At 45.0% G+C, this 23,138-nt stretch overlaps 1 protein-coding gene across 5 annotated transcripts in view; it reads right to left on the bottom strand.

Moving 5' to 3' along the window:
* FBXL18 (F-box and leucine rich repeat protein 18) overlaps nucleotides 1-23,138 on the bottom strand; it is a 172,498-nt gene that overhangs the window by 87,314 nt on the left and 62,046 nt on the right. For all 5 annotated transcript variants that reach the window (XM_073558149.1, XM_073558150.1, XM_073558151.1 and 2 more), the window contains one exon: nucleotides 11,331-12,877. In XM_073558149.1, coding sequence (XP_073414250.1) covers nucleotides 11,331-12,877 — 1,547 coding nt within the window. The remainder of the gene's footprint in view (nucleotides 1-11,330; nucleotides 12,878-23,138) is intronic.

Below are 23,138 nucleotides of genomic sequence, written 5' to 3'. Positions count from 1 at the left end.
ACCCGTCCTAACCTGTATATAAGGAGGACGCCTAAATAATGCCTGGATGTCGCTTACTCTGCGAGCTGAGGTTAGAGCTACCAGGAAGGCTACTTTGAGGGACAGATTTTTAATGGAAGCTGATGAAATAGGTTCGAATGGAGCTTCCGTCATGGCCGTAAGGACTAGATTCAAGTCCCATGGCATGAATCTATCCTTCACTACTGGCCTGGACCTACCTGCTGCCTTAATGAACCTACTGATCCAGTAATTACCTGCGATGTTGCAGCTAAAGAGAGCCCCCAAAGCTGATACTTGTACTTTAAGAGTACTAGTGGAAAGTCCCATATCCAGACCTTTCTGAAGAAACTCTAAGATCTGATTTATTGGAGTTGAACCCCCAGCAACTATTTCAGAGCGCTGCAGGAACTTCTTCCAAATTCTAGCATAGATCTTGGTAGTAATGGCCTTCCTATTCTTAAGTAGGGTGTTAATCAAGTCTGGGGAGAAGTCTTTTTCTTTTAAGAGTGCCCGCTCAAACTCCACGCCGTCAGATGTAGGCCAGCCACCTGAGGGTGGAAGACTGGGCCGTGGGATAGGAGATCCGGGTTGTCCGGAAGAACCCAAGGATCGGACACCGACATGGTCCTGAGGCATGAGAACCATGCCCTCCTGGGCAAAAATGGAGCAATGACTATGACCCTTGCTCTGTCTCTCTTGATTTTTCTCAACACCAAGGGTAGTAGCGATAGGGGAGGGAAGGCATATGCTAGCCTGAAGTCCCGCTTTATCAGAAAGGCATCTACCGCCAGGGGGTTCTCTCTGGGATTTAGGGAGCAGAATAGTCTTAATTTCCTGTTTTCCTTGGTGGCGAAGAGATCTACCTCTGGCTGTCTCCATTTTTGTATAATCAGGTCGAAGATCGAATTGTTTAGGGACCATTCTCCTTGTTTTAGTAGGTTGCGGCATTTATGTCAACAGGACAAGGGATTCCCAGCCAGTCTCCCATGCCGATACTGGCCCGGCCTCAAGCTGCTTAACGGCTGCGCTCTGACGAGGGCATGCACATTCAGCTTAGAATGGCTGTTCTGCTAGTTGGAACAACCGTTCTGCCACATTCCTCAGGGGTTTGGAACGAGTCCCACCTTGGTGGTTGACATAAGCCACTGTGACCTGATTGTCGGAGAACACTCGCACATGATGGCCCTGCAGATACATAAGTAACTTCTTAGCTGCCTGCCCTACTGCTGTCAGTTCTTTTCAAATTAGATGACATTTTTATCTGGTGATGGTCCCATAGGCCCTGGACTAGGACTTCACCAATATGAGCCCCCCAACCGGAAGGGCTAGCATCCGTAGTGACTATGGAGGATATGTCACACTCCCAGGGAACCCCTCTGGACAAATTATCCTTTTCTAGCCACCACTCTAGGGACTCCCTTGTGCTTCGGGACAAGGTTAGCTGGCCCTCCAAGTAACCTCCAAGGATTTTTTGATGCAGTAAGACCTCCCCTGTAGTGTTCTTAAATGAAACTGGGCCCACTGGACCGCCGGATACAGGAGGAAAGGGAACCCAGAAGGGACATGGCTTTCCTGAGGGATATGGTGGGGTTATTGGCAGCGTTTAGGATCTGATAGTGTAGGCGAACAAGCTTCTCCGGAGGCAGCCTGTTTCTCAGAATCTAGAATCAGGCCTAAAAATTGCTGAATTCTCATCGGCTGTAACCGAGATTTTTTGATATTAAGCAGCCAACCTAACCGCTCTAGGGCCGACATTGCCCTCTGTAGCTGTTCCTTACAATGTTTTGCCGTTTTCCCTATAATCAGGAAGTCATCTAAGTAGGGGACTACTAGAATGTTAGATTCACGTAGATGGGCCATAACTTCCGCCACCACTTTAGTAAACACCCGGGGAGCGACTGCCACCCCAAAGGGGAGGGCCGCATATTGGAAATGTTCAACTGACCCATTTAACTGAACCGCTACTCTGAGGAAGCGCTGATGGGCTGTATGAATGGGTATATGGTAGTATGCATCTTTTAAATCTAACACCACAATAAAGCAGTTTTGAAACAACTTTATTGTTGAATTGATTGTTTCCATTTTGAACGGCCGTATAACCAAGAAATCGTTTGAGGGACTTGAGATTAATTATAGTCCTAAAGGAGCCGTCTGGCTTGCGGACCAGGAACAGAGGGGAGTAGAAACCTTTCCCCCTTTCTCCCTCTGGAACCATAGTCAGGACTTTCTTGTGGCAAAGCTCATGAACCTCGGCCTCCAGGGCAGCTTGTTCTGATGTGGAAGACCTGAGAGGGGTGACCTTAAATCGATCTAGGGGAACCCGGGTGAACTCTAGTCGTAAACCCGCAGCTATCACCCCCAGTATCCAGTTGCTGCTAGAGATCAGCAACCAGGCTGGGTAGAAGGCAGCTAGTCTCCCCCCACAGCATCTAGTCATTGGGGCGGTTTTTTAGTGTCACGTGATGGACATTACTGGCGCCCCCCTCCTCCGAACATGAAACCTGTACCTCTCCTTTTGTCGTCCCATCTGCCTGATCTCTGGACGGCCTTCTATGGAAATATCCTTTCCTGGTGAAGGGGCGTCTATAAGAAGGATTCGGGAGGCTGGGGAACTTCTTTTTATCGTTCCCGGCTTTCTCTAAAAGTTCGTCCAGGACGGGGCCAAACAGATATTCCCCTCATATGGAATGGAGCAGAGTCGTGACCTGGCCTGGATATCTCCTGGCCAGCATTTTAACCAGAGGGCCCTTCGAGCTGCGTTTGATAACCCAGCTGATCTAGCCGCCATCCTTGCCGAGTCTGCTGAGGCATCAGCCAAGAAAGCCGCAGCACTCTGGATGATCGGTAGAGTTTTCCGACTGGATGCTCTTGGGGCTCCGTCCTTCAGATGGGAATCTAGTTGATCTAGCCAGACCATCACGGATCTGGCTATACAAGTGGCAGCTATCGCTGGTCTTAGGGCGCCTGCTGACATCTCCCATGTTCCTTTTAGAAAGGAATCCGCTTTTTTATCCAGCGGGTCTTTTAAAGGAGGCCATATCATCGAACGGTATGGAGGACTTTTTGGAGGCTTTGGCTACTGCCGCGTCCAGCTTAGGGGCCTTATCCCATCTGTTTACCACTGGGTCATCAAATGGGTACCTCCGTTTGAAGGCAGGTGGTAAGGAGCCCCTTTTTTCGGGTCTCTTCCATTCCCTTTCTATCAGGCCCTGGACCTTATCATTTAATGGAAAAGCTTTGTGTATCCTGGGATCTAGACCTCCGAACATTACCTGTGCCGAAAGCTCTGGCTTTGAGTCTGCTACTGCCATGGTGGACCTTATTGCTTTAACTAGCTTGTCCATCTGGTCTAATGGGAAGCAGAATCGGCTTGAGTCTTCATCCGAAGAGGATGAAGTGGAGGCCGGGGAATCCGAGGAGTAATTGTTCCTAGGGGCAGCTGAGGACTCCGACCCTGAGAAACTAAATTCTCTCCCCCTAGAAGAGTCCCTTTTAGATAGGGCTTTCATCTCTGTCCCTGTAAGGATGGGGGAGAGTGCAAGGGCCTGTCAGTCTATGCCTGGGCCCCCGTCCCCTTCAACCCCTACCGTCTGTCGCACACATGGCTGACATAGTCTTTTGGGGTGGCCGTCTGGTAAGGGGCAACTACAGAGCGCACATTCCCTGTGCTTCTGTTTTACCGTAGCTTTCCTCCCCTGCGAAACCAGCATAAGGGAACACTGCATCAGGGTACATTCACGGAGATCTCTTACCCATGCAGATGAGGCAGGTACCGGATCACGGAGGGAGGCAGGGGGAATCCTTTAGACTGGAGGAACTTCTGCGGCTCTGCTCACTCGTCCGCTTCCACTCGTATGAGGCTTCACCGAGGCCTCCTTCTGTGGGTGCTCCTGCACGTCCTGCTGCTCTATGGGGGTTCTGTCATCCATCGCTGGGCCTTCAGAAGCACCCCGGCAGCATCACCTCCTGCCCTTTAAGGCCTCCCAGTATCCGGTCAGCAGGGCACTGGCGCGGCACCTCCCCCAGGAACCCTCCCGCGACCTTCCCCCGCATGAACCGTCCCCCCCCACCGCCTCGGGTACTGCGCGTCCCCCCGGATCGCCGCGCACACTAGGAAGGCGGCCGGCACCCGACTTCCGGTTTTGGCGTTCCCGGCCCCGCCCCTTCCACCGCGTCACTTCCGCCGCGCGTCAGAGGCCGCGGGAGCGCGCGGAAAGGAGCCGGCACGGCGCCCCCGGCTCCGGTATGCCCGCCGCCCCATGCGCACCAGCCTGCGCTTGGCGACCGGACGCAACCGCCGACCCGGCCGGAGGGGGTTTGAGACCGGACCCCGGGGGAAAACGCATCAGGAGGGGCCTGCATACATACCTGGTGCCCGCATTCTGGAGACGGCTGTCCACCGGACCCTTTGCTCCGCCTGCTCTAACCACTGCCGTGGCGACCTACCCGGCCCCACCGTGGCGCTTCCAGGTACCCCGAGCTTGACCGAGGTAGGAGATCCCCCCGCTACCTGAGTCGGTCAGCCGGCCTGGGAATCCCTCGACGACTCCATGATGGACGATCTGAAGGAAGTCCCGTCCTCTAGGAACAGGAAACCAACTGATGCGTGGGAGAGGTGCCGCCCTTTTGTATCTGTAGGTTTCCTGTTCCTGAAGGGCGGATACCCTCTCTCAGGTGGTGCTCTCATGGACGACCGATAAAGCACCGAGGGAGCTCCCTACTGTGATGCCTTGCGATGTCGCTGTCACTATTGACAGCGGCATCTTTAGAGGGGTTAAACGTCCCTGGGTCCCAGTGGGCATTGCTGCAAAGTGTAAGCTCACATACAGAGATGACACCCAAATGTGATACTGATCCGCATGATGATGCTACCATATACATGGCGATTTGCAGGAAAGCAGCTCTGGGGCACATGCTGGGAAGGTGTTAAATGCACAGTGCAGGTGGACGGCCCTAAACAGCTCCTGGCGGACCGGCCTAGGGGGAAAACGCCACCTTGCCCCCCGGTCCAGCTCGCCCCTGAGCAGAAGAGAGATAAAAAAACATTATGTGTTCAAAAATGGTACCGATAAAAACTCAACCTCATCCCACAGAAAAACAAATCTCTCACATGACTGTCGGTAAAAAGATTTAAGAAAAAAACTAAAGCCTTCAAAATATGGTGATCTCCAAAAACTTTTTGCAAAAAAACACCATAAAACAATATTAATCTGGTATCTGTTAACATAGTGACCCGAAGAATAAAAACATTTCAGCACTTATACTGCACATGGAATGGCATAAAAAAATAAAAATAAAAGCAATTCTTGACCTGCTGTTGATTTGTTCATTCTGCCTCCCAAAAATCGCAGTAAGTCTTGGCTCACATTTATCCTGCGCTCTACACCAAGCGCTTATACCGGGGTTTCCGTGTAAATCTTTGAAAAATGAAATTCAGACAAAACTCCAGATGGAAAATGCACTGTTTTGATACATATTGAGTGCAATCATTTTAAACTCCTGTCTGTCCTGTGATCCAGCGGTATCCGTTCTCTTGTCCCTTCCAACTCTACGATTCTATGATTCTATGCCACGAGAAGTGGTGAGTTCTCCTTCAATGGAAGTCTTCAAACAGAGGCTGGACAGACATCTGACTGGGATGATTTAGCGAATCCTGCTTTGAGCAGGGGGTTGGAACAGATGGCCCAGGAGGTCCCTTCCAACTCCACGATTCTATGATTCTTTTACGCATGCACAAAAGAACGGTCACAACAGTTTTGAGAACCTTTTAAAAGACGGACACCGTTGAACAGAGACCAGAGTTCAAAGTAACTTTGCTGCCTCATTAATGAATTTATCAGTAGGGTGTTTCATCTGAATCATGCATTTTTAAGCTGTAGACTGAAAGTCCAATATAACTGCTCAGAATAGAATGCAGGATAAATGTTAACTGATCCAAAATGTTCTGTAACCCAAAATACTATCAATAAAAGCTTCAAGTCAACCTACAAAAAAAAGTCCTCACTCAGGTCAGTTATCTGTTAAAGAAAATATAGGGGCTTCCACAAAAGCTCTGGAAAACTGCCATTATTCTCACCCCACCACCAAAATAAAATCCAGAGAAATCTGTGCAGCATTATCCAAATTCACCATCATTCTGAGCACCACTTTGCCTAGACCACAGTAAGTGGCCATATGTATGGATTTATTCAAATCCTATATAGAGGCAGAACACCCACAGTGAGTATATTGTCCAATGACCAATATATTAGCGTGAAAGGATTAATGTGACAGGTTCAGCACCAAAATAATGGAAATCATATTAAAAATTAGCACCAAAAAAAAATTGTAAAAGATTAAAGCTTTATTGAAAAAACAAAAACAAATAAACATAAAAACATGTATAGATACAGGTAGTAGGATGAGGATAATGCTAAGTCAAATAGTGAAACCACAACTTAGACAGGTGACAAACAGGCAGAAGTAAATAGGTTATGGATAGCTAAAAAGTGCAAGTGCACTGTGCAAATAAACAATCCAATGGACATAATGTAAAAATGTGTATGAAAGTCTCAAAAAAGTACTTAGGTAGTGATAGAGTCCAGCAGGGCTGTGTATAGGGTAAAGTAAATGAGCTGAGAAAAGATTAAAAGGTAGATGGGTAAATGGATGTCTGATGTCACCTTAGGGTTGCAATGCCGCTGCCCCACCGTGCGGTTCAGTGCAGTACCTTCTTTCCCATCCTTTTCAGAAGTGCACAAAACTGTTGTCGACAACACTTTTTTGCAATCTTAAATAGACGGACACTGCCGAATCACAGGTCAAACGTTGCCAACAGTGTCTTCATCTGCCTCATTATAAGGAATCTTCCACCAGAGGTTTCGTCTGAATCGCGTATTTCAGAGATTTACACGGAAACCCCAGTGCAAGCACTCAGCGCAGTGTGCAGGATAAATGTGAGCTGAGCCTTACTGCAATCTATGGGAGGAAAATCCACAGTATGTGAAGCATTGGTTTTATTTATTTTTTACGTCGTTCCTCATGCAGTATAAGTGATTAAGTGACTTTACTCTTTGGGTCGGTTGCAGTAATACCAGATTAATATCGGGTTTTTATGTTTGGCTGCTGTCACACATTAAAAGATGCTTTTTATAGCAAAAATTAGTTTTTACATCCCCATATTTTTCCATATTTTGACCCACAGATTTATGTGAGGGCTTGTTTTTTCATGACAAGTTGACATTTATATTGGTAGCATTTTAGGGCACGACATTTTTTGATTGCTATATTTTCCGAATTTTGGAAGGCAGAATGAACAAAAACCAGCAATTCAGGATGTTTTTTTTGGAGGGGAGGTTTATGCCGTTCAGTGTGTAGTAAAATTGATAAGGCAGTTTTATTCTTCAGGTCAGTATGATGACAGCGATACCTCATTTATATCTTTTTTTACGTTTTGGCGCTTTTACACAAACCATTTTATAGAAAAATTTTTGCATTGCTTTATTATGAGAGCTATATCTTTTATATTTTTCCGCTGAATGGACTGTATGGCAGCTTGTTTTTTTGCGGGACAAGATAACGTTTTCAGCGGTACCATGTTTATTTATATTCGTCTTTTTTATTGAGTTTTATTCTACTTTTTGTTCGGAGGTATGATAAAGCATTGTTTTTACTTGTTTTATTATCTATTTTTATGGTGTTCACTAAAAGGGTTAACTAGTGGGACAGTTTTATAGGTCGGGTCATCGCAGATGCGGCAATACCAAATGTGTACTTTTATTGTTTTTCCATACATATATTTATGGATACAATATCTTTTGACTTTTTTCATATATATTATTTTTAAAAAAATCTTTTTTTTTTACTTTCTCCCACTATGGGACTTTCATTTTTTGCAGGCTGATCACTTCTACAGCATGGGGATGTAGCAGCATCCCTATACTGTACAAACTGTCAGCCATCTGCTGGCTGCATGTATGCTGCGATCACGTTCGATTGCAGCATTTCAGGGATTAAAGGGACAGGGAGTGGTGCATGTCCGTTCCTGACATTTATAGTGCTAGGTGTCAGCTGTCAATCAGCTGACATTCGGCAGCGATCACCCCTGCCCACAGCGATTTTGAGGACGTATTAATCCATCCCTGGTCAGATAGGCCATGGACACATGGATGAATTATTAAGTCCAATGTCAGAAAGGGGTTAAATTTTCATGGTTCATTGTTATAAAATTCTGTGAAGCACCTGCAGATTCATGGTGCTCACCAAACATCTAGATAAATTGCTTGAGGGATGTAGTTTACAAAATGGGATCAATTGTCGGGGGTTTTTATTGCTTAGGCCAGTGTTCCCCAACTCCAGTCCTCAAGGCCCAACAACAGGTCATGCTTTCAGGATTTTCTTTGTATTGCACAGGTGATGGAATCATTGCCTGTGCAGGTGATGCAATTATTACCTGGGCAATACTAAGGAAATCCTGAAAACATGACCTGCTGGTGGGCCTTGATGACTGGAGTTGAGGAACAATGGCTTAGGTACATCAGGGGCTCTGCAAACACAACATGGTGCCCACTATCTACTTCAGCCAATTTAGGGCTCCAAAAGTTGAATGGCGCTCTTTTCATTCCGAACTTGTCATATGTAACATAGTTAGCGCATGGCCGAAAAAAGACATTTGTCCATCCAGTTCGGCCTATATTCAGTCAGAATAAATCCCCAGATCTACCCTCTTCTAAAGAACCTAATAAAATCTAAGATACAATATTGTTATGCTCCAGGAATACATCAAGGCCGCTCTTCAACACCTCGACTGAGTTCACCATCACCACCTCCTCAGGCAAGGAATTCGAGATTCTCACTGCCCTAACAAGTAAAAAATCCAGTTCTATGTTGGTGGAAAAATCTTCTCTCCTCCAGACGCAGAGAATGCCCCCTTGTGACCGTCACATTCCTTGGTATAAACAGATCCTCAGAGATATTTGTATTGTCCCCTTATATACTTATACATGGTTATTAGATCGCCCCTCAGTCATCTTTTTTCTAGACTAAATAATCCTAATTTTGCTAATCTCTCTGGGTATTGTAGTTCGTCCATGCCCTTTATTAATTTTGTTGCCCTCCTTTGTATTCGCTCTTGTTTCGTTATAACCTTCCTGAGCACCAGTGCCCAAAACTGTACACAGTACTCCATGTGCGGTCTAACAAGGAATTTGTACAGAGGCAGTATAATGCTCTTATGTGTATCCAGACCTGTTTTAATGGACCCCATGCTCCGGTTTGCCTTGGAATGCCGCTGCCTGGCACTGGCAGCTCCAGGTAAGTTTATCATTAACTAGGATCCCCAAGTCCTTCTTTATACCAGATTTACCCAGTGGCTTCCCGTTCAGTGTGTAATGGTGATATTGATTCCTTTTTCCCATGTGTATAACCTTACATTTATCATATTTAAAACGCATCTGCCACCTTTCGGCCCAAGTTTCCAACTTATCCAGAATCATCTGTAGCCGAATACTATCTTCTTTTGTATTGACTTCTTTACATAGTTTTGTATCATTAGCAAATATCGATATTTTTGTTGTGTAAATTTTCTACCAGATCGTTAATAAATATGTTGAAGAAACAGTGCCCAAACCGTAGTTTTTCACCACATATCGGAGAAATTGCACAACAAATTGTAAGGTCTATTTTCTCCTGTTATCCTTGTGAAAATGCAAAATTTGGGTTTAAAAGAATATTTTTGGGAAAAAAAATTAAATTTTCATTTTTGTTTCCACGTTGCTTTAATTCTTGTGAAGCACCTAAAGGGTTAATAAACTTGGATTTGAGCACTTTGAGGGGTGAACTTTTAAAACTGTGTCACTTGGGTATTGTCTTTCATATACTCCCATCAAAGTCACTTCAAATCTGATGTGATTCTCTAAAAAAAAATGGTTTTCAAAATTTTGTTGAAAAATGTAAAATTGCTGATATACTTTAAGGCTATGTGCACACGTAGCGTTTTAAAACGCTTACTAAAAAGCGGACTCCTTCCCAGAAATCGCGCGTTTTTTTCCGCGCGATTTCACCGCGATTATGATCGTGATTTTGCCGCGATATTCAAGCACTTTCCAAGCGATTTGAAGCATCGCTTGGAAAGTGATTGACAGGTTGGTCACACTCATCAAACATAGTGTTTGACAAGTGTGACCAGGTTTTTACTATTGAGGCCGCCTATGCGGCATCAATAGTAAAAGATAGGATGTTAAAATGCTAAAAAAAAATAAAAAATTGGTGTATATTTACCTTCCGGCGTCCCGCGATGCATTCCCGGGCCTCAGCGTTCCCAGTAATGCCTTGCGAGACCTGTGATGAGGTAGTCTCGCGTTGCTATAGCGATCTCGCGAGACCGCTAGAGTCACGCGAGACTACGTCATCACAGGACCTTGCCGCAAGGCATTACTGGGAACGCTTAGGCCGGGAATGCATCGCGGGACGCCGGAAGGTAAATATACCCCGATTTTTTACTTTTTATTCTTTTTTTACAGGGGTATGGTACCCAGGGCCTGGAGGACAGTCTCCTCTCCTCCACACCGTGGGTACCAACCGCACATGAGACGCTTAACTTCCCGCATGGTGGGCATAGCCACATGCGGGAAGTAAGCGATTCTCATGCATTCCTATGGGTGCGGAATCCCGGCAATTCTTTGCGATTCCGCACAAAGAATGAGCATGCTGTGATTTTTTCCGCGATGCGATTCCGCCGCGGAAAAAAGCGCAGCATTAGCACAGCATGTGCGGAATGCCATAGGAATGCATGGGGTGCGTTCTGTACACGATTTTTAAGCGTTTTCGCGCCGAAAATCGCGGCAAAAACGCTTAAAAATCGCTACGTGTGCACACAGCCTAAATCCTTATAATTTCATTACAAAAAATGGTTAAACATGATGCTGATATAAAGTATACATGTTCTAAATGTTATTTATTAACTATCTTGTGTGGTATGACTATCTGTTATAAGGCCATAAAATTTCAAAACTTGAAAATTGTGAAATTTTCAAACTTTGTCAAATGTTCAATATTTTTATAAGTAAACGCAAACGACATTGACCAAAATTTACTACTAACCTGAAGTACAGCATGTCCTGAAAAAAAACAAACATTCTGAGAATCACTAGGATCCATTGAAGAGTTCCAGAGTTGTTACCTCATAAATCAATGCTGGGAAGATTTGAAAAACCTGGCCTGGTCAGGAAGGTGAAATCGGGCTTGAGGCTGAGAGGATTAAAATCTCTGTACAGAGTTTCAGAATATGTTGACTCTATAGGAGCAATAAGAATAAACAATTACAGAATACCACAGAAAATATTATTGCTTACCTCAGATCTTTTAAATATTTGCAGTGTGTCAACATCTCACACAGTGACGACATGAACATCATTTTGCCCATCATACCAAAATTTGCCAGTGATAAGGTACGCAACTGCTGACAGCTCCTACCTATGCTCACAAGGCAAGAGCCTGTAAGTATTCCTGGTAGCTGTGCTAGGGTAAGGCTTTGCAAAAAATTAAGTTGACTGATTGCAGCGATATCTTCATCACGCACAGTGTGGGAACGTTTACATGGTGGGTAAGTATTTCGTATTGCAGGATCATTTCGAGGCATAACTGAATAAAAATTAGAGCCAATCAGTTCTAAGTTTTGCAAAACTGGTATTTCCTTGAGAAGTTTCCAGAATGCAGACTGTAATTTAAATGTATCTTGCTCTTCAGACATCTTTGGAAAAGAGGGTACTCCAATACGCACCTTTTTGCTAAAGGTATAAGCAGAAGTGCTGGGAATAGACTGTCCTGGAGTTTGATAAAGAGCTTTGGTTCTAGTATCTGTTATAGCACACACTGGCAAAGAGATCGATCGTAGTTTCTTAAGCTGGGAAAGAATGTCACAAAGATGTACTCCAGATGTATCTGAACTGTGGTGGTGTGCTGATGACAAGTTCAAATGTACAAGATTTGGGCAAGCAGATATTAATCCTTCTAAAACTGAACAATCAATTTCATCTTCTGGTTTTCTGAAAGTTAAATTTGAACTAAGGCATAATGTGCATCCCCTCAAATTCAAACTGACAAGGCTTTTGCAGTCTCTTCTACCATTTAAGATTGATTGAGTAAGCTGTTCACCAGAAATCATGCAGCGGCTAAAACTCAAATATGAAGGACAAATAAACTTCATATGCTGGAGTAATGAAGATCCATTAAGCCAGGATTTTGGTAACTGGAAGGCCTCCAACGTTTCATTTTTTGCCATGGATTCAAAGAGATTTTTGGTAGCTCTGCTTTCTGTTAAGCTTCCAGGAACAGATATTAGAAAAGATCTAAGATTTTTCGGAGTACGATCACTAAGAACTGCTAGATACAATCGAGCAACCTCTTCATTTATATATCCAGGTGCAAGACGAGCATAAAACAACCTAAGGTGTTGGTAATGTGGCACATTACTTTCTCCTACCATGAGTTGACCAGACATTACCGTTCCTTCACGAGTTCTATCCAAGACTTCAAAGTAGAGAAGTAACTTTTCAAGTCTAGTGCAACAGGGCACAACACCATAAGATGGAACAAACAGAGTCTGTTTTAATTCTCTCAACTGCCCGAGAGTAGTTCTACACTCACTACTCAGCTGTCCAGAGTCAAAACCTGCATGGATGTCAATAGACAATGAACACAAAAAATGAAGATTTGTAAGAATTTTAGACAACCTCAGAGAAGTTATTGAACATCCAGACATATTCAGTTTAACAAGTTTCCTACAGCTCGATACAATATCCATGGTAGGGAAGGTCAGCCAGTAGCAATCACTTATGTCAAGTTCACAGATCTCTCTAGATATTACTTTAAGCATTTGCTTCACTTGTTCATCTCTAGCCTGAAAAAACAGAACAAAAAAAATACACATAAAACAAGGCAGAAAATAAAAAGCAAGAAAAACACGTTTTAAATTTGAACAGGTATATTATGCTAAGTCAGACCTGGGCAAAGTGCAGCCCGTGGGTCACATCTGGCCCTCTGGCCAATCCTGTCCAGTCCGTGGACCGATATAGCCAAGGGCCTGGAAACAGAGGCCCAAAAGTTGCACCATGCCCTCCAGTCTGTTGCCTGCCGCCCTCTGTCCCCTCTATATGCATAGGCTATGGGGGTCTCTTTCTGGACACAGGGAGGCCGTGTGGGGACTGCAGGGTCTGGATTTTTGTAAGCATGCCAAATTTCAGAGAACTGTAGTGTGAGGCTCAGCCTCTGAAAGTAATATGAGTGTTGCTCATTTCTGCAAAATAAATTATTCACCTACTACATATCTGTAATAGTAGCAAAGAAGAAGCAGCCTCTGGTAATCTCTCAACATTATGATTTTAATGCCATGCATTTTGGTTTATTCAAGTAACAATTTGAAACAATGAGGATCATGATGGTGAAATATCTAAAGGTGCAATAAAACCTTTCAATTATGACCGCAAAATATATGGCACATACAGTAAGTACTGTGCCATAAATGAAGGTATGTCAAGTAAAAGTTCTGCAAAGTAACCATGTTTAAAAAAAAAAAAAAAAAATATCGAAATGTTAATTATTGGCATTTTCTTAATTGAGGAAAAAGTGAATAAACAAAAGAAAAATCAAATCAAAAATCAATATTTCTTGCGTCTGCTCTTTTTCTTCAAAACAGCATCAATTTTCCTAGCAACATTAGCACACAGTTGGGGAGGGAACAAGCAAGGAGGCTGTTCCAAACATCTGGGAGGATATCCACAGATCTTCTATGAATGCATGTTTGCGCAAATCCCAATGTTTCTTCATCTAATCCCAAACAGACTTGAGTTTGTTGAGGACAGGGCTCTGTAGGGGCCATATCACTTACAGGACTAATTGCACTTTTTTATGTGAAAATAGGTTTTAAGGACATTGACTGAATAATTTGGGTCATTGTCTTGCTGCAGAATAATTTTGGAGCCAATCTAATGCCTTTCTGATACCATTATGAATAGAGATAGAGGTAAAGGTAAACCAGCTCACTCCGGCTTTAGGTTTCCTTGGAATCACAGAACTGCAAGGGACCATGTGTGAAAACAGAGAAAAGGAGATGATCCAGCTTCCAAACTTGCAAGATTTTATTGAATTAAAAAATAGGTTCGATCAGACACAGCTACACGTTTCCAACATCCGTTGCGTTCTTTAAGAAAGCTGTACATGTGCTGAATAGAGTAATTGAAATAGCCATCGACCAATCAAAACACATAAGGTCAGTGTCATGATTGGATTAAAACACCACATAATGCATATAAAGGGTGCACATAAACAAATATTAATGAAAACATCAATTGAATCAAGATAATGAAAGATTGAATTGGTTATTGTACATGTATTGGACAAAGGTTGGTATGGCAAATACATCGCCTCTCCAAATGAGGAGGGGGTCATCGATGTATCTGCCATACCAAAACATGTCCTGTAAAAATAGATAGTTAACATTGTAGAGATAATTAACTTCCAAAAAAGACATGACTCGAGATGGACGAACCCAAACAGTAAAGTTCGGCGTCCGTACCAAACACCTACTGTTCGGGCACGGACACCGAACACGGACTTCACCAGGAAGTCCGTGTTACTGTTCGGGTTCGGCTGCCCGAACACCGGGTCTTTGTCATGCTGTCATGTGCATGGCAGCGGGGCAAACACAGCTTCTGATTGGCGGGGAAATGATCCCCGCCAGTCAGAGAGCCGCGTTTCCCACGCTGTCAAAAGACAGCAGGAGCGCTCAGCTGTGATCGGATTTATAAAGCTTACCTCCGGTCACTGGTGTCAGCTGATGGAACTACTGATCCCATCATCTGACACCTGCAGCCGCTAATAACAGCAAGAGCATGAGTAGTGGATGAGAGTATACATTAGCAGCTTCTGCGCTGTAAATAAATTAAAAAAAGGCATGGGTTTGGCTGTAATTTTGCTAACCAGCCAGATAAAGCTCACAGCTGGGGGTGCAACCCTTAGATATCATCATCAGCAAGGCTAGTTATCAAGAATAAAGGGGTCCCCACAGTTTTTTTAAATTATGTAAACAATTTTTAAAAAAGGGGTGGGGTCCCCCCATTTTTGACAACCAACTTTACTAAAGTAGACAGCTGGGGGCTGGTATTCTCAGGCTGTTAAGGGGCCATGGATATTGGCCAATTCAAGCCTAAAAATTGCAGCCCGTAGCTGCCCATAAAAGGCACATCTATTAGATGCGCCAATTCTGGCGCTTTGCCCGGCTCTTCCCACTTGCCCTGTAGCGGTGGCAAGTGGGGGGTTCATATTTGTGGGGTTGATGTCACCTTTGTAATGTCAGGTGACATGAAGCCCACGGCTTAGTAATCACACCAATCCATTACTAATCCTATAGTTGTATGGTAACTTCCTAAAAAAAAAAAAAAAGTTAGTTCCAAAATTGTGCTAATGTAAAGTAGACATGTGGGAAATGTTATTTATTAACTATTCTGTGTGCCATATCCCTGTGATTAAGGGCATGAAATTAAAAGTTGGAAAATTACGAAATTTTCCTCAATTTTCCATTTTTTTCGCACTTAAACACAAGTCATACCTAAGAAATTTTACCACTATCATGAAGTACAATATGTCACGAAAAAACGCGATAAGAATCACCAGGATCCGTTGAAGCGTTACAGAGCTATTACCTCAAAGTGACAGTGGTGAGAATTGTAAAACTTGGCCTGGTCATTAACCTGCAAACCACCATCAGGGTAAAGAGGTTTAAGAGGTTGTCCGAACCTGAAATCCAATTTTTTTAAGCTAATCTATGCTGCAATGTAATATACCCCACACCTATCTACTGTTTTTTGTTTCTGCCTTTCATTCCTCCTGATTTTCACTTCTTTCTCTGCACCCACTTTGTTTACCATTGGCTTTACCAAATTTGACAGCTCCCTGTGATTTATTATCGTTCCCTCACAGACTCCGTGTCCAGCACTGCCCTCTGCACACGCAATGGCTGTATCTGCCCCAGCACCGACCTATGTCAGGACTGGAAGTGACAGAGGAGTGATCCTATGTCCTCTCATCTGTGGAAAGCAACACAATCATTGCACTCCACACCACATCCATAGTGGTGATAGAGCTTCACATGTCCCCACATTTTCTCTGACATAGGAATACTGTGAAGTGAAAAGTGTATTGTCATGTGTTTGTGCAAGAGTGTAAATGTGTGTGGGAGTGTGTACATCTACATAAGAACCTTATGATACACTGCAGCTGCTGCAGAACCTCATATTCACATCTCAGCTAAGCAGAACTCATAACAGACACACGAGCTGCTGCAGAACCTCAAAATACATGTTAGGCCTCCTTTCATATGCAAGCCTGAAAGAGTGGCCCCGTCCAAAATAAACAGTGCGTAAGAGTGTGCCGTCTGTGTGACGCCCACAGACATAAAAAGCATTTAATAAATTACTGATTTTTGTGTTAACCCCTTCTCGACATGCGGGGTACATACACTGCTCTGAAAGAGCTGCATTCCCGCAGAGAAGTATACGGCACGTTATTCACGTGGCCTCACAGAGAGCCGCAGTGATCGGGTGCGGGTCTCAGCTCTGTGTGAGAGGTGACACCCTACAGCAACGCCCACTCACGGGCGTTTAACCCCTCTGATGCCACTGTCAATAGTTACAGCAACATCAAGGAGTTTGCACAGGGTGGGAGCTGCCTGTGTGCTAATGCAATTGCATTGTGCTGATGGTCCAACTAGTTAACACCTTCGGTGAACACCGTAAAAAAAAACCAAAAAAAAACAAGGAAAAATAGGTATTAGACCTACCAGTAATTATGTTTCCAGGAGTCCATCCGGACAGCACCATGGAGGTCGTCCCATTCCTCCTTACAGGGACAGGAAAGCACACAAGAGGTTAAAAGGCCCCTCCCACTCCAATTCCCCCCAGTGTTTTAACAAGTACCACACCATGGATAATGCAAATTAACAAATTTATTAAACAATATCATATTAGGACATATCATAATCAAGGAGGGAACTAACTGTGCTGTCAGGATGGACTCCTGGAAACAATTACCGTACCGGTAGGTCTAATACCTATTTTCCAGGACTTCCCTCCTGAAAGCAAAATGGAGAATACCAAAGTACCTCCTCAGGGTGGGATTACTGCCTGGAGAACCTATCTCGCAAAAGCAGTTTGCTGGCTAGACAACACATCTAATTTGTAATGTCTGCAAAACGTATCAAGCCTGGCCCAGGTTGCGGCCTTACAAATTCGGTCGACTGATGCCCCGCCCTCTCGGCCCAGGAAGATGGAACCGCTCTAGTCGAGTGGGTTCTTAAGCCCTCGGGGGGGGGGGGGCTGATGCCTTCTGAATGATAGCCCAGGGAAAATACTGAAGTAATCCATCTTGCGATGGTGGCCTTAGGCGTTCTTCCCTCTATTCTATTCCCCAAACAAGATGGACAAGTTATGGTCCTGCCTCCAATTACGAGTGGCTTCTATTTACTCGATGACAGCCTGTCTGACATCAAACGCGAGCAGGGCCCGCTCCTTCTCATTTGAAGAATTTTCGCAGAACGAGGGTAAAACAATTTTTTGGTTTAGATTCTAGCAAAAAGCTACTTTAGGTACAAAAGTGGAGTCTAATTTTAGGATAATACAGTCATCCCAAATTCGAAGATATGGGTACGAATAGATAAGGCCCGAATCTCCCCCACTCGTTTTGCTGTAGTAACGGCTACCAAAAATGCTGTTTTTACAGTCCGGTGTGAAATGGACATCTTTTCCCCAGGGACATAAGGATTCGAGCATAGGGACCTAAGGACCAAATTAAGATCCCAAGGGGGAGCTGACCGCATGATTGTGGGGCGCAGGCGCTAGATTGCGCTGACGAACCTTATTACGCATGGGGGAGGGGCCAGAGAGTAGTCAAATAATTGCTTAACACCGATACCTGGACTTTTAAGGTACTGAGTCTAAGCCCTTTATTAACACCTGCCTAAAGGAAATCCAAGACGCTTGGGATATCGGGTTCTCCCGCAATCATTCAGACCTGCCACCCTCCAAAACAGAACTTCTTCCAGATTTTATAATACATCGAGGAAGTAACTGGCTTTCTGCTGGCCTGGATTGTGGTTATGACCTGGTCCAGCAGCCCCCGAGCTCTCAGAATGTCACGCTCAGGATCCAAGCTGGAAGATGAGCCTTTCCTGATCCTCATAAAAGACTGGACCCGGATGGATGATATCTTCTCTCCGAGGAAGCAGAACCAGGTCTTCTAATGTCATAGTTCTCAGCAGTGGAAGCAAGCTTCTTTTTGGCCAGTATGGGGCGATCAGAATTACCTTCGCCTGATCCTCCTGTATCTTCCTGAGGACAGCTGGAATGAGCGCTATCGGAGGAAAAGTGTAGGAGAGGGACCCCATCTCTGACTTAACGCATCGACGGCTTCTGGATTGTCCGATGGGTTCAGCAAGTAAAATCTGTCTGTCTTTGCATTTTTCCTGGTCGCAAACAGATCTAGCTGAGGCCTGCCTCAGAGATGACAAGTATTGGATCACCTCCTCATTCAGCTCCCATTCTGTTGCCAGACCTTCCGTCTGCTCAAGTAGTCCGCCATGAAATTTTGAGACCCCTCAAGATGAACTGCTGTTATTGACAGGACTGTCTTCTCTGCCCAGGAAAAAAAAAACAAAACCTCTTTTGCCAGAGCCTGAAGCAGTCGATGTCTGGGACCCCCGGGTGATTCAGGAAGGACACAGTCACATTGTCCGACAGAATCTTGATGTGCTGGTCCTTTCACAGTGCTCAATTTCATTTTAGGGATTCCCACCCAGCACAGCATTCCCTGTAATAGGAAGACCTGGACCGTATGTCCGCTGGGCATTCTCCCTGGAGAATCCTTCCCTCCAGGTGCACTCCTCATCCCCACTTGCTGGTGTTCGTGGTAATCACCACACATGGAGATGCAATGCACAGAATGCCCACCTTCAGGTTTCCTGGCTGAATCCAACAAAGTAGTGATCTCCTTTCTGCCGGGGATAAGGATATTTCTCTGTCGAGAGAAGACTGACGACGAACCAAGGTTGACAGGACCTCTCTCCGCAGGGCTCTTGAGTGAAACTGTGCCCAACGAGCACAGGGGATACAAGCCGTCATGAGGCCAGAGACTCTCATTGCAGACCTGATGGAAATGTGACTCTTTACGAGCGCTCTCATTCTGCTCCGCACAGATTTAGGTTTCTCTACTGGTACGAAGGATGTTCTGCGACTGGAGTACAACACCAACCCTAAGAAAATTTTTCTCCACTCTGGTGCTAAATCTGATTTTTGTGTCTGTTTATGATCCAACCGAGAAACTCCATAGTGGATATGGTCTCTTCTCTGTGCCATCAGAGTTCTTCCGCCTAACCTGCCACCAGGAGGAAATCTTTCAGGTATGGTATAATAATGATCCTCTGGCTTCTAAGAAAGACTACCACTTCCGAGACCAGCTTGGTAAAAACTCGGGAGGGGGGCTGATTCCAGGCCAAATGGAAGGCACTGAAACTGGATGGTCTGATTCAGCAACCTTACCACAAACCTCAGGTATCTTTGGGATGCTGGGTGGACAGGAACCTGGTAGTAGGCACATTTCAGGTTGAGAGTGCACATTAGAGCATCTCCCTATTAGGCGGACTGTAGATTTTATGGAAGCCATCCTGAATCTCTTGTACCTGACCCAGAGGTTTAGGGGCTTTAAGTTTATTATAGTGCGAGATTCTCCTGACGGCTAGTAGTAGTGACCCTCGCCCATTTCTGCCTGGGGAACTGGGATTATGACGGGTTGATTAGCTCTTTTAAGTCTGCCCACATAGGGGAATCTGGCGGTACAGTAAGGGGTGTGATGACTCTTGGGGGGGAGGAAAAGCAAACTCTAAAGCATATCCCTCTGTTATGGTCCTTATGCCCCACTGATTCTGGGTGATCTGTGACCAGTTTGCCACAAAACGCCTGAGACGCCCCCTGATCAAAACGGCGTCATTGTTTTCTGGATCTTGAGCCTGACCCAAACAGAGAACTATTCTTCCCCCCCCTGCTCTGGGTACTGCTGTAGGAATCCCTACTGGACTTCCCCTGACTCGTCTACTCTGCCTGTCTCAGGGAGGGGCCCAGCTTAAGAAAGGGCTGGTTACTTCTAACCCCATCTTCCAGGAACCCTTTATTTTTATCAGAGGCCTTCTCAAGAATTTCGTCCAATGCAGGACCAAATACTCTCAACCCAGAAAAAGGAATGGAGCAAAGCTTATTTTTAGAGGCACCGCCCCCCGACCAGGTTTTTAACCAGATAGCTCTAAGGGCCGCATTGGACAGTGAGCCATTTCTGGCAGCGAATCTTACAGATTCAGCAGACATGTCTGCCAAAAAGGCCGTAGCTGACTGTCAGGGAAAGAGAAGCTAAGATATCTTCCCTCTGGGTTTTATTGGATAGATTCTCCTCCAGTTGCCCCATCCACAAAAACATAGACCTGGCAACTGAAGTAGCGGCTATGTTTGTTTTAATCAAAGCTGCTGATAACCTCCTGAAACGAGCTAGGAAGTCATCTGCCTTTCTGTCCATAGGATCTTTTAAGCTGGACGTGTCCTCAAAGGGGATGGATGTCCTTTTGGCAACACAGGCACTTCAATCTTGGGAATTTCGTCCCAAATCTTAATGTCCTCCGGATCAAATGGTTTCTTAAAGTCCCAAGATACCATTAGGTGCCTCTCAGCATCTTCCCACTCCTCCAAAACCATGGCATGAATATGATCATTTACTGGGAACACTCGCTGCTTTTGCGCTCTGAGGCCCCCAAACATTATGTCCTGTCTGGACTGTGGCTTTGGAACCTCCTCCACCTACATTGTATCCCTGACAGCTTGCACTAGCTCATCCATATTGTTGGACGCAAACAGAAATCTTCTGCCTCATTCCTGACTTTCTGTTAATACTTCACCCTCTTTCTACTGGCCTGACTCCAGGGAATAGGATTCCTCATCTGAGCTCAGCTCTATCTCCCACCTAGACCTCTTTGCACATGGCCCTGGGCTGGGGAATGTGGAGGAGAAAGGGTGGAAATAGAAGCCTGGACCTCTTCCTAAAACAGGGACCTCCTCTCGGACGGAAGGGATGGCTGTTCTTCCCTCATAATCTTGGCAGTGCATGTGTCACAGAGGGTCTTGCCAAACGTGTCAAGCAGCTTTACATGACATATGGGACATCTCCTGGACTTTGCAATGGCTTAACCAGATCATTTGGGTATAGGCAGGGGCCTAGTTAGGGATCCCTTCTCCTGCGCAGCGCAAAAGAGGGAACAGTCAGGGGCCGTAATCATAGGCAGCGGACTGCGCACTTACCCCGTCCTGCTCAGTCTTGCCTGGATCCTCCATTACGCTGCTGCTTGCTCTGTGCCCCGCGAGATTCAGGGAAGGCATTGCCACCTGTCTCATCGAATTCCGTGTTATACCCTGGAACGCAGCCGACCTTTTGACCTAGAATCCCACTCTTACGTCACCGGAAGTACAACGGCCTTCTCCACCGCGCAATTTCCGGTAGTAGCGGTGGCTTGCCGGCGTCGGAGCAGAGAGCCTCCCAGTGGGAGGAAGCGGCTCTACCTAGGAGCCTTGTCCTCTCGCTGGTCTCTGCGGCTGAGGGACTCCTGCCCAGGGAAGGGTCAGCCCCGGGCTGCTTGACAGGGGGAAAGATTGGACGAGCCGCACGATCCCCCTGGGCCCATCCTCTGAAAAGCAGAACTTCCTCTTGTGTGTTCCTCCATGCAGGGACAGGAGAATCACAGAAAATTGGGGTGGGGAGGGACCTTTTAACCTCTTGTATGCTTTCCTGTCCCTGTGAGGAGGAGGACAACCTTAATGGTGCTGTCAGGAGGGACGTCCTGGAAAATAATGCTTTATCATACAGTTGAACAAAAAATGCAATAAAATGTGATAAAAAAAGACAAATGTAAATAAAAATGGCACTGTTCAAAATGTTATCTTGTCCTGCAAAAAAACAAGCCCCCATATAGCTCCTGCCACCTACAGCAGAAAAATAAAGTTATAGCTCTCAGAATAAAGCAATGCAAAATTAATTATTTTTTCTATAAAATAGTTTATATTGTGTAAAAGCGCCAAAACCTAAAAATATATATATATAAATACACAGCTCTGGCAAAAATTAAGAGAACACTGCAAAATTTTCAGTTTGTCTGATATTTCTCTTTATAGGAATATTTTTGAGTAAAATGTAAATTGCTCTTTAATTCTATAAACTACTGATAAATAGTCTTAGATTTTCCAAGCACTAAATTTTGTATTTATTTTCAGAAAATGAGAAGTGGTCAAAAGAACAAAAACATGCAGTGCTTGCAGACCTCAAATAATGCTAAGAAAACAAGTTCATAATCATTTAGAAACAACAATTCTAATGTTTTAACTCAGGAAGAGTTCAGAAATCAATATTTTGAGGAATAACCATGATTTTTAATCACAGCTTCCATGCGTCTTGGCATGCTTTCCACCAGTCTTTCACACTGCTTTTGAGAGACCTTATGCCACTCCTGGTACAAAAATTTAAGCAGTTCTTCTTTGATGGCTTGTGACTATCCACTTCCTCTTGATTACATTCCAGAGGTTTTCAATGGGGTTCAGGTCTGGAGATTGGGCTGGCCATATGACAGGGATTTGATGTGGTGATCCTTCATCCACACATTGATTGACCTAGCTGTGTGGCATGGCGCATTGTCCTGCTGGAAAAAACACTCTTCAGAGTTAGGGAACATTGCCTGAGCAGAAGGAATCCAACTAATTTTCCATGATAACCTCGTATGCGGCTTGATTCATACGACCTTCACAAAGATTAACCCCATTAATTCTTGTAAAGCACCTAAAGGGTTAACCCCTTACCGACAGCTGATGTATTACGCCATGTTTTGAACAGCTGACATGTGCCCACCCTAGCCGCATGTGCAATCGCGATCCACCGGCGGTTATTAACTTGTTAAATGCTGCTGTCAAACGCTGAAAACTGCATTTAAATGGCACTTCCGGCCATCTGGCCGGAAATACGCACAATGGTGACCCGCGTCACCTGATGGCGGGTCACCGGTGTTTCGGCATGACAACTCGAGTTCT

This window comes from Dendrobates tinctorius, unplaced genomic scaffold (genome assembly GCF_039654945.1).
Source record: "Dendrobates tinctorius isolate UK_male_01 unplaced genomic scaffold, ASM3965494v1 ptg000254l, whole genome shotgun sequence".
NCBI lineage: Eukaryota > Metazoa > Chordata > Amphibia > Anura > Dendrobatidae > Dendrobates > Dendrobates tinctorius.
Note: the sequence above shows the minus strand (reverse complement) of the source record. Positions and strands in the feature narration are given on the sequence as shown.